The following is a 16,276-nucleotide window of genomic DNA, read 5'->3' on the forward strand; positions in this document are numbered from 1 at the left end:
CCGGCGGAGTTCATGGTATGTTTCTGGTATTGGCAGCTATTTGATAATGTCTATTTGCTCTTGTGTGGGCCGGATTCCATCGGCTGAAACTATGTGTCCCAGAAAAACAACAGAATCCTGTCTCAGTTTGCATTTGTGTTTGCTGACGATCACACTGTGGGATTGTAATGTGTTGAACAGTGCCCGGATGTGAAACTTGTGTTCCTCCCGAGAGGAAGAAAAGATAAAAATGTCGTCCAGGTACCCATAGCAGAAAGGTAGGGGTCGTAATACTGTATCTAAGAACCTCTGCCAGGTTTGGGCAGCATTTTTTAATCCGTAAGACATGTAAACATATTCGAAGAGGCCGAAGGGTGTGGTGATGGCCGTCTTATGGATATCTTGTTCGTACATTGGTATTTGGTGATACGCTTTCTCACAGACTACGACACACTGAAAAGTTTAGTGCCTGCCAACTGAGAAGCGAAGTCCTGAATGTTCGGTACTGGATAATTGTCCATGATTGTGCGGTCATTGAGACATCTATAGTCGCCACAGAGTCTGTAGGAACCATCCTTCTTCGATGTGAGATGGATTGGTGACGACCAGTCACTGGAGGATGGGCGTACAATGCCTGCTTTTAATAGGTCCGAGATTACTGCTTTCGCCGCTTTGAGTTTGTGTGGATTCAGGCATCATGGTCGGTGTCTGAGTGGAGAGCCCTCAGTCGTATTGAGTTCGTGACATGCGCCACTTGTGATTGATAACATGCTACGCGCGCGGGGTGCGTTGTTAGCATTCGAACACTCGTGCAATGAGTCAATGATTTGAGCGCATGCCAGTTTGTGCGAAGAGTGAATACCTCTAAGTGAGGCGAGTTCGGATTTCGTGCTCTGTAATGTCTGTTCGGTACGCTCGATAAGGGAGGTGAGCTTGGCCTGCGTTTGCTTGAGTTCACTGATTTCTTGTCGTTGTAGTAGCACGTCGCAACTTTTACTAGTTAACTTGGCCGCAAGAAGAGCACATTCGGTCTGCAATAGTGAAATGTCAATGTTTGTTGACCGAATGGGTGATACAGACACAGTGGCTGTAAAGGCAATAGTCTTTTGCGAAGGTTAAGGTTGGTGGACTAATGTCTTCACGGAATGTCTAGCAAAAATTTGTGTTGTCACAGAAAGTCAGTGCCTAAGACCGGACAAGTCACCTGTGCCACATGAAAAGTCCACAAAAGCTTCAAGTCTATTGACAGTTTGAGCATTAAAGGCGCCGTACCTAACACTTTGATATGAGAGTCATTAGCCGCGCATAACAGTCTGGGCGAGGAAGTTAACACGGTAGGTGCAAGTGCTGGGGGTATTACACTCGTATCAGCACCACTGTCAACGAGGAATTTAGTTCCTGAGACGAGGTCAAGAGCGAATAGACAATCGTTGGCACTTATCGTGTTAGATGCTGTTGCTGCTGTAAGGCGTCTTTTTTCCTGTGCGCGAGACACTGCACCTATGGTGCCTCACGAGCTGCGTTTCCCACCGCGCGAGGGCTACGACATTTCCTGGCCGCGTCGCCGAAGTTGGCGTGGAACCAACACAGCGGTCAGGCTGCATTAGGCGGGGGTGTCAGCTGTGTCCGTTGTGGAGCGTTGCAGTGCGGTATCGGTTGTCATGGCGGATGTCGTGGAGGCTGTATCTGGTTCCCCGCAACGGCTGGCAGATGTCACCGCTGTCACAGCATGAGCGCTGAGGAAGCAAGCTCGCCCGAATCCTGGAGGGGGAAGGCGGGGTGGCATGCTGTTGAGATCGCTACCCCCACTCTTCATGCTGTGCGCTCGCCTGTTAATAATCCTGAAAGCTCAATCTGCGACCGAAAGCTTCTCATCCAAGGTGCTGTTGGTGAGCGGCAGAAGATGTAGTTGTAATGCTTCTGGCATTCTGACGAGCCACATCGACCATAACGCTGTATCGGGTAGCAAATCCACAGGTGCGAGGGCGCGAAGTCGTCACCACAGTCCCGATGGGGTGAGGTCGTGCAGGTGTTCCTTGTGAATGATGTGATGAATAATCTCGTCCAGAGCTCAAGAAAGTCTTTCACAAATGAGTCTTTTTGCGTTCATATATTTCGGTGAAGGTGGTGGGCTGAGCACAATGTCGCTAATCAAATCCAAATGGTCATGCAAATGTCCCACCAAACACACGAAATGTGATTCTTCTGAGTCAATGCCTGTGGCGGCGAAAATAGAGTCAACTATTGCGAACCATGTGTTGGGCTGCGTTTTTGCAAAAGTCGGCAGTTTAGGTAACTTAGTTGGCTTGGAATCCACGACCACTGGGTGTGTAAGAGCCACAGGTGTGGAAGCAGTCAATATGGCTTCTGCCTGGGGGGGAGGGGGGGGGGAGAGGGAGGAGGGGGGAAGGTAGGCCCAGGGGCCTGTAAACTGTTACACCCCTCAGATTGGTTGTTATTGCTGTCTGATGTCTAGCAAAAGTGGGTGAGGTACTAGGAGAGGTCACATTCACTATACACTGTTCAGTTCGATCAGAAAATTCAGGCTGTGCATAGCCAGGCACGGAACCGATATGCAGCGCGGATGATGTAGCAGCCGTGTAGTGGCACTGCTCCGAAAGTTGGTGCAAAGTTCTGAGGGGGGTTGTGCATCCCTGAGCGTGCGACATTGGTGGTGGAATGTCTGGATCTCTTTTCACACTTTGTCCTGTATGTTCAAAAGAACGATCTTGAGGCAAGATGGCGGGTGGTACGTATGCATTGTCTGTGAGTGTTGTGGTACTGCAATCCACTCGCAGTTCAGAGGGCCTTGAAATGTTCGATGTATAGAGTCCATGCATAGTGCAGGTTGGTGGCATGGTCGGATTCTAACCGTAGAAATCGTACGGTGGTACACCTTGTTGCATAGGCCACATGACGATACAGGCGGTTCACTCGTACACACATGATTGTTATTGTTATTGAACTCACGTAGAACATGGAAAGAGCGTCACAAACTGTCATTGGGGTCACCAATGTGGGATTTTGGGTCCTTATTGTTATAAAGAACAACTCGTTAATCCACTTGTTAAAACAATGAGCACATTTTTATTGTCACACTTTAGACATACATCATTACACATAGACAGAACATAATGGTCACCTTGGCCCAAAGAGTTTGTACACGCCAGAGATGTTATGGCACATCAGTGTTGCCACAAGTAAAACAAACAATTTCTGGAAGTGATACTTTAAATAAGCATGTTCAACTGAAGAAATGATTATGTACATCTTCATTTTTCATTAAACCTGTAAATGATGGAGATTTAAAATATACTGCTTGACACTGCTTGACAAAAACAAGTGAAGCATTTACAAGACATGTTGGATGTCAATGTATATTGTACACATACATACTATCTGTGGGCACGTAAAGATTAGTGTTGCAGTTCTCTGAGACAGGTAGATTGGGTAGCAGAATGCATTAGTGTTGTTACCAGGCCTGGTAGGGTATATAAGAAAATGGAAGGAAGATTGGAATTTAATGCACCATCAACAAAAAGATCATAGAAATGGAGCAGAAGTTCTGATTGTTTCTAGGATGGGGAAGGAAACTGGCCATGCCTTTTCAGAGGATCAATTTGCAGAAATCACAGAAGACAGATTGGGATGGCCAACAGGGATTTGAACTGTCATTCTACCAAATGAAAGTCCTGTGTGCTAACCACTGTGCCACCCCACTTGGTGCATCTATAAGGGGCACGAACATTGTCAGATGTCGAATGATCACTGAAAGGCACGGAACTGCTGCATACTCTCGGCAGGCAGCATTATCAGCACCTGATAGAGTTTGAAAGGCTATCATCGAGAGTGTCCATTTGGCCAGCTGTTCAGAGCGTGTAATATCCAGATTTGTGGGGCATTTGGAGGTGATAGCAGCCCAAACTGTATGAGAATATGTGGGCAGGTACACTCATTGTCAAGATTCTGGTTGAACATGTCTGACAACCACAAGAGAGGATTACTGCACATCATAAACCTTTCTCATTTGCACCTCCACCGGCCACCTGAGAACCAGTGTTGGACTGCCTGTAACATTCTGTGTCATAGAGACTCAGTTTAGAGTTTCAGACTTTGAAAAAGCTTGTTTGAGTTTGAAATTACTGACTGGCCTTGATAGGATTTCATGATGTCTCCAGCATCTGAACCTGATGCCTGCACCACTAAATTCACCAAGGATGCAAGTAATGCCTGTTAAAGCCTGCAGTGTATCACCACGTTGTCTAAAGCTGTTCCCGCATGTGCCAGATAAAGTTAACCAAATTAGAAAGAAATATGCTGTTATACATGAGAAACTGCTGCCTCATAATACACTGCTTGACAGAAAAAGTGAAGCACCCAGAAGACATGATGAGATGTCAAAGTAACTTCATACATGTACACACCGTTGGCGGACATGTAAATCATTACAACTGCAATTCTCTGATGCAAGTAGAATGGCCACCAGAGAGCATTAATGATGTTTGCATTTAATGTTGTTACTAGGCCTGATAGGGTACATAAGGGGTGGGAATAGTGTCAGATGTTGAGTGATCACTGTGAAGGTCACATGGATGCTGTGTAATTGTGTGAGACAATGTTATCAGCAACTGACAATCTGAAAGGGGCCTCACTATGGGCCTAATTTGGCCCAATGAATCATGTAACATCCAGATTTGCAGGGTATTTGGATGTGAGTGTGACCTGATGTTAAGCTGCATGGGAAAGTGAGGGTGGGCACACTCATTGTCAAGGTTCTGGTCGACCACACCTGACCACCACAAGAGAGGATCGCCATATTATGCACCAAGCACATTTTAACTCCTTCAAATCTGCACCAGCTATCCAAGAACAAATAATGGAGTCCCTGCAACATTCTATGATACCCTGCACCATTGGTCAGAAACATGCAGCAGACAGACTATGGAATTACCTTCCCATGCACAGACCGCCATTAAAACTGCAACACGTATTAGATTAGATTAGATTAATACTAGTTCCATGGATCATGAATACGATATTTCGTAATGATGTGGAACGAGTCAAATTTTCCAGTACATGACATAATTAAGTTAATTTAACAACATAATGTCTGCTTGAGCCTGTATATGTGTGGATGGATATGTGTGTGTGTGCGAGTGTATACCTGTCCTTTTTTCCCCCTAAGGTAAGTCTTTCCGCTCCCGGGATTGGAATGACTCCTTACCCTCTCCCTTAAAACCCAAATCCTTTCGTCTTTCCCTCTCCTTCCCTCTTTCCTGACGAAGCAACCGTTGGTTGCGAAAGCTAGAATTTTGTGTGTATGTTTGTGTTTGTTTGTGTGTCTATCGACCTGCCAGCGCTTTTGTTTGGTAAGTCTCATCATCTTTCTTTTTAGATATATAACAACTTAATTAAGTTAATATAACAACTTTTTTTTAAATTTATATCTAAAAATTCCTCTATGGAGTAGGAGTTGTCATTCAGAAATTCTTTTAATTTCTTCTTAAACACTTGTTGGTTATCTGTCAGACTTTTGGTACTATTTGGTAAGTGACCAAAGACTTTAGTGGCTGTATAATTCACCACTTTCTGTGCCAAAGTTAGATTTAATCGGTAAGCGGATCTAAATCCCCTATTCAGTCACTCGTTGACCACGATGGCACCGAAACAGAGGACGACCGAAGAAAGGCAGAAATACTGAATTCAGTGTTCCGAAACTGTTTCACTGCGGAAAATCGTAACACAGTCCCTGACTTCAGCCGTCGCACGGACGCCAAAATGAAAATATTGAAATAAACGATATCGGAATTGAAAAACAACTGCTATCACTTAGTAGCGGAAAAGCATCCGGACCAGACGAGATACCCTTAAGATTCTACAGTGATTATGCTAAAGAACTTGCCCCCTTTCTATCAGCAATTTATCGTAGATCGCTGGAAGAACGTAAAGTACCTAGCGACTGGAAGAAAGCGCAGGTCGTTCCCATTTTCAAGAAGGGTCATAAATCAGATGCGAATAATTATAGGCCTATTTCGCTTACGTCAATCTGTTGTAGAATAATGGAACATGTTTTGTGTTCTCGTATTATGACGTTCTTAGATAATACAAATCTCCTTCATCATAACCAACATGGATTCCGCAAACAGAGATCATGTGAAACTCAGCTCGCCCTATTTGCCCAAGAAATTCACAGTGCCGTAGACACTGGCGAGCAGATTGATGCCGTATTCCTGGACTTCAGGAAGGCATTTGATACGGTTCCGCACTTACGTTTAATGAAAAAAATACGAGCTTACGGAATATCGGACCAGGTTTGTGATTGGATTCAGGATTTCCTAGAAGAAAGAACTCAACATGTCATTCTTAACGGTTCAAAATCTGCAGATGTAGAGGTAATTTCGGGAGTACCGCAAGGAAGCGTGATAGGACCTTTATTGTTTACAATATACATAAATGACTTAGTTGACAACATCGGTAGCTCCGTGAGGCTATTTGCAGATGACACGGTTGTCTACAAGAAAGTAGCAACATCAGAAGACTCGTACGTACTCCAGGAAGACCTGCAGAGGATTAATGCATGGTGCGACAGCTGGCAGCTTTCCCTAAACGTAGATAAATGTAATATAATGCGCATACATAGGGGCAGAAATCCATTCCAGTACGATTATGCCATAGGTGGTAAATCATTGGAAGCGGTAACGACCGTAAAATACTTAGGAGTTACTATCCGGAGCGATCTGAAGTGGAATGATCACATAAAACAAATAGTGGGAAAAGCAGGCGCCAGGTTGAGATTCATAGGAAGAATTCTAAGAAAATGTGACTCATCGACGAAAGAAGTAGCTTACAAAACGCTTGTTCGTCCGATTCTTGAGTATTGCTCATCAGTATGGGACCCTTACCAGGTTGGATTAATAGAAGAGATAGACATGATCCAGCGAAAAGCAGCGCGATTCGTCATGGGGACATTTAGTCAGCGCGAGAGCGTTACGGAGATGCTGAACAAGCTCCAGTGGCGGACACTTCAAGAAAGGCGTTACGCAATATGGAGAGGTTTATTATCGAAATTACGAGAGAGCACATTCCGGGAAGAGATGGGCAACATATTACTACCGCCCACATATATCTCGCGTAATGATCACAACGAAAAGATCCTAGAAATTAGAGCAAATACGGAGACTTACAAGCAGTCGTTCTTCCCACGCACAATTCGTGAATGGAACAGGGAAGGGGGGATCAGATAGTGGTACAATAAGTACCCTCCGCCACACACCGTAAGGTGGCTCGCGGAGTATAGATGTAGATGTAGAATCTTGAATAGTGAAGATCATCCTTTCTCCTAGTATTGTAGTTATGCTATTACTTTTGAATTGGGTTTGGCTGTTAATAACAAATTTCATAAGAGAGTACATATACTGAGAAGCTACTGTGAATATACCTAGATCCTTAAATAAATGTCTGCAGGATGATCTCGGGTGGACTCCAGATATTATTCTGATTACACGCTTTTGTGCAATAAATACTTTATTCCTCAGTGATGAATTACCCCAAAATATGATGCCATATGCAAGCAATGACTGAAAATAGGCGTAGTAAGCTAATTTACTAAGATGTTTATCACCAAAATTTGCAATGACCCTTATTGCATAAGTAGCTGAACTCAAACGTTTCAGCAGATCATCAATGTGTTTCTTCCAATTTAATCTCTCATCAATGGACACACCTAAAATTTTTGAATATCCTACCTTACCTATATGCTTCTGATTAAGGTCTATATTTATTAATGGTGTCATACCATTTACTGTACGGAACTGTATGTACTGTGTCTCATCAAAATTCAGTGAGAGTCCGTTTACAAGGAACCACTTAGTAATTTTCTGAAAGACATTATTGACAATTTCATCAGTTAATTCTTGTTTGTCAGGTGTGATTACTATACTTGTATCATCAACAAAGAGAACTAACTTTGCCTCTTCATGAATATAGAATGGCAAGTCATTAATATATATTAAGAACAACAAAGTACCCAAGACCGACCCTTGTGGAACCCCATTCGTGATAGTTCCCCAGTTTGAGGAATGTGCTGATCTTTGCATATTATGAGAACTGCTTATTTCAACTTTCTGCACTCTTCCAGTTAGGTACGAATTAAACCATTTGTGCACTGTCCCACTCATGCCACAGTACTTGAGCTTGTCCAGCAGAATTTCATGATTTACACAATCAAAAGCCTTTGAGAGATCACAAAAAATCCCAATGGGTGGTGTTCGGTTATTCAGATGATTCAAAATTTGATTGGTGAAAGCATATATCACATTGAAAAACCTTTCTGGAAACCAAACTGACATTTTGTTAGTACTTCATTTTTACAGATATGTGAAGCTACTCTTGAATACATTACTTTCTCAAAAATTTTGGATAAAGCTGTTAGAAGGGAGATTGGATGGTAATTGTTGACATAAGATCTATCCCCTTTTTTTATGAAAAGATATAACAATAGCATATTTCAGTTTATCAGGGAAAATGCCCTGTTCCAGAGAGCTATTACACAGGTGGCTGAGAATCTTACTTATCTGTTGAGAACAAGCTTTTAGTATTTTGCTGGAAATGCCATCAATTCCATGTGAGTTTTTGCTTTTAAGCAAAGTTTATTATTTTCCTAATTTCAGAGGGAGAAGTGGGTGAGATTTCAATTGTATCAAATTGTATTGGTATGGCCTCTTCCATTAACAGCCTAGCATCTTCTAATGAACACCTGGATCCTACTATATCCACAACATTTAGAAAATGATTATTAAAAATGTTTTCAACTTCTGACTTTTTGTTCGTAAAGTTTTCATTCAATTTGATGGTAATACTGTCTTCCTGTGTTCTTGGTTGACCTGTTTCTCTTTTAATAATATTCCAAATTGTTTTAATTTTATTATCAGAGTTGCTGATTTCAGACATGATACACATACTTCTGGATTTTTTAATAACTTTTCTTAATATAGCACAGTAGTTTTTATAACGTTTGATAGTTTCTGGGTCACTACTCTTTCTTGCTGTCAGATACATTTCCCTTTTCCGGTTACAAGATATTTTTATACCCTTAGTAAGCCATGGTTTGTTACATGGTTTCTGGTGCTTTCAAATGCATTTAAAAAAGTGTCATGAAATAAATTATATTTTAAATTGGCATCAGGTTCATGGTACACCTCATCCCAGTCTAACTGCTGTAGGCTTTCCCTGAAATTTGCAATTGTTAAATCATTGACTGAACGTACTACTTTGGAGGACTGTTTAGTACTGCTGAATGGAGCTATGTCATATACTGTAGCTAGCTGTGCACCATGATCAGAAAGACCATTCTCAACAGGCTGAGCATTTATCTGGTTAAACTTATCTTGGTCTATAAAGAAGTTATCTATCAGTGAGCTGCTATCATTTACCACCTGAGTAGGAAAATCGATAACCGGTGTCAAATTGAAAGAACTGAGTAATGCTTCAAGGTCATTTTTCCTATTACCCTCTTTCAGAGAATCTACCTTGAAGTTCCCACAAATAATAATTAGCTTCCCCCTGTCTGACAGATAGCACAACAAGGAGTTTCTCATTGTGCTTAGGCCTAGTTCCCATACCAGTGGTCACATGGTGTTCAGAGAGGCAGATTATGTCAACTGGGTTGGGTGACTAATTCATCAATGCAATTACCTAGCACTGAGATACAATTTGGTGTAGATAAAATTTATGGTGATTGGTGAAAATTTATAATTGACAGCTGTGATTGGTGATCCAATGTGCTAGAATTGTGTTGTTTAATTTCTTTCCTAAACTGAAGATTTGTTTCAATCTTGACCTCTCGTAGAACTTGACATCTTTCTGTCTTACCTATCCTAAAAAAGGTGCTGCTCCAACACCTGTAACCACTGGTATTTTACCATTCATAGCAGTGCCTCCCCCCCCCCCCCCCCCCCCTTAAATTTCCTGCTATTACCCCAGCCAGTTTACCCTTCCCTTTCCTGTTGAGATGTAGGCCGTGCCTGGTATAGTCCCACCTACTGAGAGAATCAACAGGAACCACACCAATATGAGCCCCTGCACCCAACCCAAGCAGCCGTTCCAACTCCAAATTATCTCTCCCAACAAAAGAGTTCAAATGAGGCCGGTCATGGCATCTCAGGACAGATACAAACTCAACATTGGTGTGTCTCGATGCCGATGCAATCTTTACCAGGTCACACTCTATACTGTACCCAGGATCTCTGTCAATACTGTTCCTTGGCCCTCCCACAATAACCACGGTGTCTTCCCTGGTAAATCCTTTACAGAGTGAACCTAAATCCTCTGTCACCTGATCCAGACTAGCATTTGGTTTGAAAAAATTTGTGACCTGGTATTCTGGTCTTAATTCCTCCTGCAGAAGTTGGCCTACACCTCTGGAATGAGAACTGCCTAACAACAGAACTTTCTTCCTTTTCGATGACTTTCCTACATTCTTTTTCAATTTCCTATTGAAAGTTTGTTGTGTCCTGTCTACACCTACCTCTGCTTGAGGCTCATCAGTTTCTAACTGAAGCAACAGGTCAACCTTATTGTTGACATATGACTGTGTTTGGAGTGGTGCCATGATTGGGAAGTGTAGACTGCTCATGAATGGCACTGCATTTTGTTCAGGTATGAATCATGGTTCTGCACTACCCAGATGAACGTAATTTGTAAGTGTGGTGACAACCTGGTGAAGTGTCCTATTCTTCCAATGTTTTGGAAAGGCTTGGAAGTGTTACTCTGGCATCATGACGTTGGGTACGAAGCAGGTCATGGATGGCAGTGACTGATGTAACTCTAATGGCACAATTGTGTATCATGGATGTCCTGTGTCTGTATGTGCTACCTTTCATTAGACATTATCTTGGTGCCATTTTTTAACAGGATGATGCTTGCTCACACAAGGTAAATGTCTCTATGAACTGTCTGCATGATTGGTTGGTTGTGTTTTGCTTTAGGGTGCAAAAAACAACTGGGGCCATATGAGCCCAAGTCAAAACTATAGAACACGAAGACAGAGAGGAGTTAAAAAACGACTATACATCAGTCCCAACTGACATAAGAGAATACAGATAAAAACAAGGACATGGAGAAAGGGCTAAAAAAGACACCATACAGAAACAGAGGTCCAAAACTGAAAATTAAATGGCTTTCACCATATTGCTTTGGCAGATAAAATGTAAAACGTGGTCGACAGCCCACCTGTCATTTGCTAAAATGGCCAATAGCTCAGACGGCAAACCCATGTGGGAACTTAAACCATTAAAAAATGGGAACTCTAACCATCAATATTCTATCTAGAGCTTTGTTATGTTTCACCTAGAAGTTTAAAAGTTCTCTACCAGAACTCTGTTTTCTTTCTTTTATTTTTGTTTTTTCTTGCTTTTCCAAGAGCAGTTTCTGTTTTTACTATATTTCTATTTTTATGATTATTGGATTGAACTCTCAATTTCAATTTATTCTTTCTCAATACCATATCTGATCTTTTTTGATGCAATTCTCATGCTCTTCTTTACCATAGTCTGTTTGTTTTACCTGGCCACTATGTTAATTCTTTATTTTCCCTTGCCATTTGTTTCCTGTAAGCCTGAGTCTCTATTGTCAATATGTTTTCCTAATTACAGCAATCAAGTTTCTGTCTTTTGTATGATTGTTTTCATCCATGTCTCTGCTTTTACGAAATACTGTTCATTCCCACACCATAAGGGTCAAGACTCCAATACTTTTACGATCACAAATCTTATCTATTGCTGATGCACCACTGTTGATATTCTTCTTATCTTGCCCTTTGTGCCTTCCTTTAAATAGTAAATTTTAATTAATTTCATTTCCTCTAAAACATTCCTCTCTTTTGGTGGCTGAAGACTCACTGTTTTGGAAAGACAGCTTCTATGTAACATTTTACTTGTGTTCATATCTTCAAACAGACTTCTTTTGCATTTAGAGGAAAATATTTAGAGGTGATAGGATCCATTCTGAAGGGAAAATACATAAATGTGTGTCTTATTCTCGATGGATTGTTAGAAACAGCTATTTGAAAATTAACAATGTATAATGCTTGCCATGTGAATAGTGTTGTCAGTGACTTGAGTTGCCTACTGATAGTCCATTAGTGCTCACGCCATTTTGCAAAGTTGGAGTATGCCTGCAATAGAACTTGTCTCTATGTCTGTGGTTTAGAGTGGTGTTCTTTGTTCTGATGCAAAGTTTGTCTACAGGTAATACTCTACATCTTTATGTTCATAGCTCAGCACTCTGTATGTGTTAATATATTATATTAATATATATGCTTTAGTCATGTCCATGTTATCTGTTTATGCTCTTTTACTAATTACAAATCTAATATTTTTTTTAACAGTGGTCAGCAGATACTTCTTAAGGGCACTGCATCCACAACAAGAATTCAACAAAGAAGCTCACATACCATACTCTCCTGGAGAAGATCACCAAAGTTTGATTGGAAAAACTATTCCTCATTGAACATTTTATATAAACTAAAATTAATGTTCTGGCACCATCATTTAATTATTTTACTATACAATGGGAAAACAGACTAAGTAATTGTATACTGCTTCAATTATTTTCTCAGGCAGTTGTATAAATAACCATTGGGCTTTACCCTGATGGCATAAACCTGAGTGATGTGAGTATGATAGTAATGTACCTTTTTTTAGATGTTGAAGTAATGTTTAACTTCATTACATTACTTAATTTTACTTAATTCATGGATAGTTGTATCTGTTAATGTATAATAAGCAACAACAAAAATAAAAATGTTGCTTAAGTCAAGAAACAAAGCTCACTGTAACTTGCCCTGTAGAACTAACAAAAGTTAATAATTGTTACTGTTACTAGCTGAGTAACCTAATATTGCAGGCATGTACAAAACGACAGGCAGTCTCTTCAGTGCGAATGCACGCCAGGCTCAAAATCTTATGGGAACTGGCAAAATGCTGCGAGTAATAAGGATAATGGGTGAGATGCACTACATTCATAGTGTGTGGATAGGTTCAGAATTTTGATCTGACGTTAGGCATGCTAGAGTAGTCCATGCAGTTGCAATGACCACTGTGTCCAGATGGCACAGTTGGCACAACTACATAGAAAGCAGGAGACCTGGGTTCGGATCCCAGTTTAGCACAAATTATCAACACTCCCCATTGATTTAAATCAGTGCCCATGGGCAGCCAATGTCTGTAATTCCTTCATGTCTTAATTCATAGCGGCTGCTGGATCAGGGTGGCATCTGTTCTTTCAGACATGTGCAAAAGACTATAAGACACTTTTTTCTTTGAAAATTGCCTCCAAAATACAGGTGCATCATGCCAAAACCAAAATATCTCAGAAAATGCCACAAGTATTATCTTTATATAGACAGTATTATCTTTCCATCACTTTATTATTCAGTATCAAAAGAAAACCAGTATGGAACTAAGGAAAACAGTAAATATGGACTAAACTCCTTGGGCATTTTATTAGTTGAGTAACAGAACTATTGCCATGAAAGGTGCTAAAACTGTAAAAATAAAACAAGTGGACATGAAAAAATGCACTATACTGTTGTCCTTTCATGTTGTGTTGACGCTACTAAACTTAATCCAATGACCATTTACAAGTGCAAAATGATGCCAAAACCTTCTGAAGTACCACCAGGTGGTGTTGTTCTCATACATGACAAGGGTTGGATGGACGAGTCTGTTATGAAATTATGGGTTAAGAGAGTGTGAGAGAGAAGGAAAGGTGCTTTATTGAAAAAGAGTTCTTTTCTTGTGCAAGATCAGTTCAGTAGTTATTTGAAAATTCTATGACCGAGGAATTGAGATAGGGAAATACAGAGCTTGCTGTTATTCTTGGAGGACTTACTTCACAACTACAGTTGATTCTTGATGTCATTTTAAACAAACCATTTAAAGTGTATATGAGAGAGGAATGGAACAAATGGTTGATGGATGAAACACAATATGAATTCACACTGAAGGGAATTTTAAAATGACCTACAATCAAACAAGTGTGTCAGTGGATAAAACAATCAAACAGAGAAGATGTTACTATTAAATCTTTCAAGAAGTGCAGCAGAAGTAATGCTCTCAGCAGTGAAGATTTAATATTTTTTTGTGTGGGATCTAAAATTTAAAAAACCTCTCTCACACCGGCCTGATTTAGCTTCACTGATCAGTATAGTAAAAACATGCGTATGTTAAGGGAATTTTCATTCACAAAGCAGGCTTATCACATTCACACAGTTCAAAAATGGTAAAAATGTTGCTTTTAAAAAAACTGGTTTTAATTAGTCCATAGTGTCTTATAGTCCATAAAATATGGTATACTTATGGGTATTTGTGTTGTCCACTTATGGGTATTTGTGTTGTCCATCTGTGAAAGACTTATCTGGTATGGGAACTTGTATACTTGAGAACTATTCTGAGATTGGACACACAAGTAATTTGTAAGCCATCAGCTTTGTGGACTGACTGCAGTTACCCAATATCCAGACACTGAATCAAAGTTTTACACTTCCTTTACAATATGACTATGCTTATCTGATCATCCCGTTTCATATTCCCACAAATTGTTACATCTGAATATTTGTATGAGTTGATGGATTCTAACTGTGATTTACTGATGTAGACATTGAACACCTTGTTTTTGCATTTAGTGCATTGCACAATTTTAAATTTATGAATATGTACAATAAGATTCCAATCATTGTTCCACTTCATCATCTTATCAAGATTTACTTCATTTGTGTAGCTTTTTTTACAATACTACTTCATTATAGATAACCGCATCAACTGCAAAAAGCTAAGGTTACTGTTAATATTTTCTGCCAGACGGTTAATATATATAAAAAAAGTGTTCCAACACTCTTGTGTGACGAGCTGAGGTCATTTCTAATTCTGACAATAACTTTCCTGCAATGCACCTGAAGTTATTTTTTTCTCTGTCAGTACTGCATTGTTCCTACCTATAAATTCTTAATCCAGTCAGAAATTTCATTTGACCATCCTCCCCTCCCCGCTCCCCTCCCCCCTGACTGTACTTTTATTTCTAAGTATTGGTGTGGCAGTCAGTTGGATACAATGATTCTTTTCTTCCAGAAAACATTTGACTGATTGTCTTGATCCACAGCTTTCAGTATGTCATGTTAGATAAGTGCAAGATTTTTTCCTGTTTGAGCTATCTTACTATGTTTCAACTCAGAATATTTTCTAAGATTCCACAATCAGTGAACGTCAATGATACTGGATGATAATGATGAGGATCACTTGTACTACACTTTTTGTACACTGATGTTATCTTTCAACTACTTGCCACACGTTTTTGATCAAGCTTAGTCACAAATTCTGTAATGAATCTTATGGAGATTCCATCAGCCCAGGGGCTTTGCCAAATTTTAGCAAATTCAGCTGTTTCTCAACTCTGCCAACACTGATACCTAAATCAGTCATATTTGCAATGGTGTCAGAATTAAATGGGCATAGCAGATATGTCTATTCATATATAAAGGAACTTTTGAAAACATAGTTCAGCACTTTCTATTTCAGTTTCTGTATCATCCTTGACAGTCTGGACATTAACTTTGGTGCAACTGACAGCCTTTATATTTGGCAGATTTTCCTTGGTTTTTGTGAGAGACTTTTTGTTAAGCTTCTGATACAACACTCATTTAAGATATCAAGTGTTACCCTTCTGACTGGCAAACATTTCATTTAGCACCTCTCAACCTACATCTCTATTCTTTGTTTTACACCTTTTGTGTAGTAATTGCTGTTTCTTTAGATGTTCAGAAGAATCCCACCTACCCCTTCCTTTCTTCCAACTCCTCAATCATGAACTGTGTGTATTGATCCAGAGCCTGGTCATCTATTTTTCAAAACTTGATCCAGAGTATCTCTATATGCTCATTCTCAGAGCTAAATAATTTTAATTCTTCCTTGAGATATAACCCTACTGACTCTTTATATGCAGACATTGATGTGCAAAGCTTAAGGATGAAAATAACTTTCACATGATGTATCATTGCCAAGTAACATAGCTCAATACATACAAAGAACAACCACATTATAGTACAGAAGGTAATTGAAAGAAACACACAATGAGATGAACATAAATGACACTTTTATTCAAAGACAATAATTACACTGAAGTCACTGTGACTCATGATGGTTCCCTGGATGTTACAAAAGGCAGGATACAGTTCTTATTAGGGTGCATGATCACTATGGACACCAGTGCGTGCTCTGCAACATGTGCTGGCCACAGAGCTGAT

General features: G+C 40.2%; 1 protein-coding gene across 1 annotated transcript in view; it reads left to right on the forward strand.

Moving 5' to 3' along the window:
* LOC126092402 (uncharacterized) overlaps positions 1-12,698 on the forward strand; it is a 73,881-nt gene extending 61,183 nt beyond the window's left edge. Inside the window, exon 5 of the mRNA XM_049907975.1 lies at positions 12,365-12,698. Coding sequence (XP_049763932.1) covers positions 12,365-12,385 — 21 coding nt within the window. The 3' untranslated portion in view covers positions 12,386-12,698. The remainder of the gene's footprint in view (positions 1-12,364) is intronic.
* Positions 12,699-16,276: the final 3,578 nt, after the last annotated feature.

The sequence above is a fragment of the Schistocerca cancellata genome, chromosome 7 (assembly GCF_023864275.1).
Source record: "Schistocerca cancellata isolate TAMUIC-IGC-003103 chromosome 7, iqSchCanc2.1, whole genome shotgun sequence".
Lineage (NCBI taxonomy): Eukaryota > Metazoa > Arthropoda > Insecta > Orthoptera > Acrididae > Schistocerca > Schistocerca cancellata.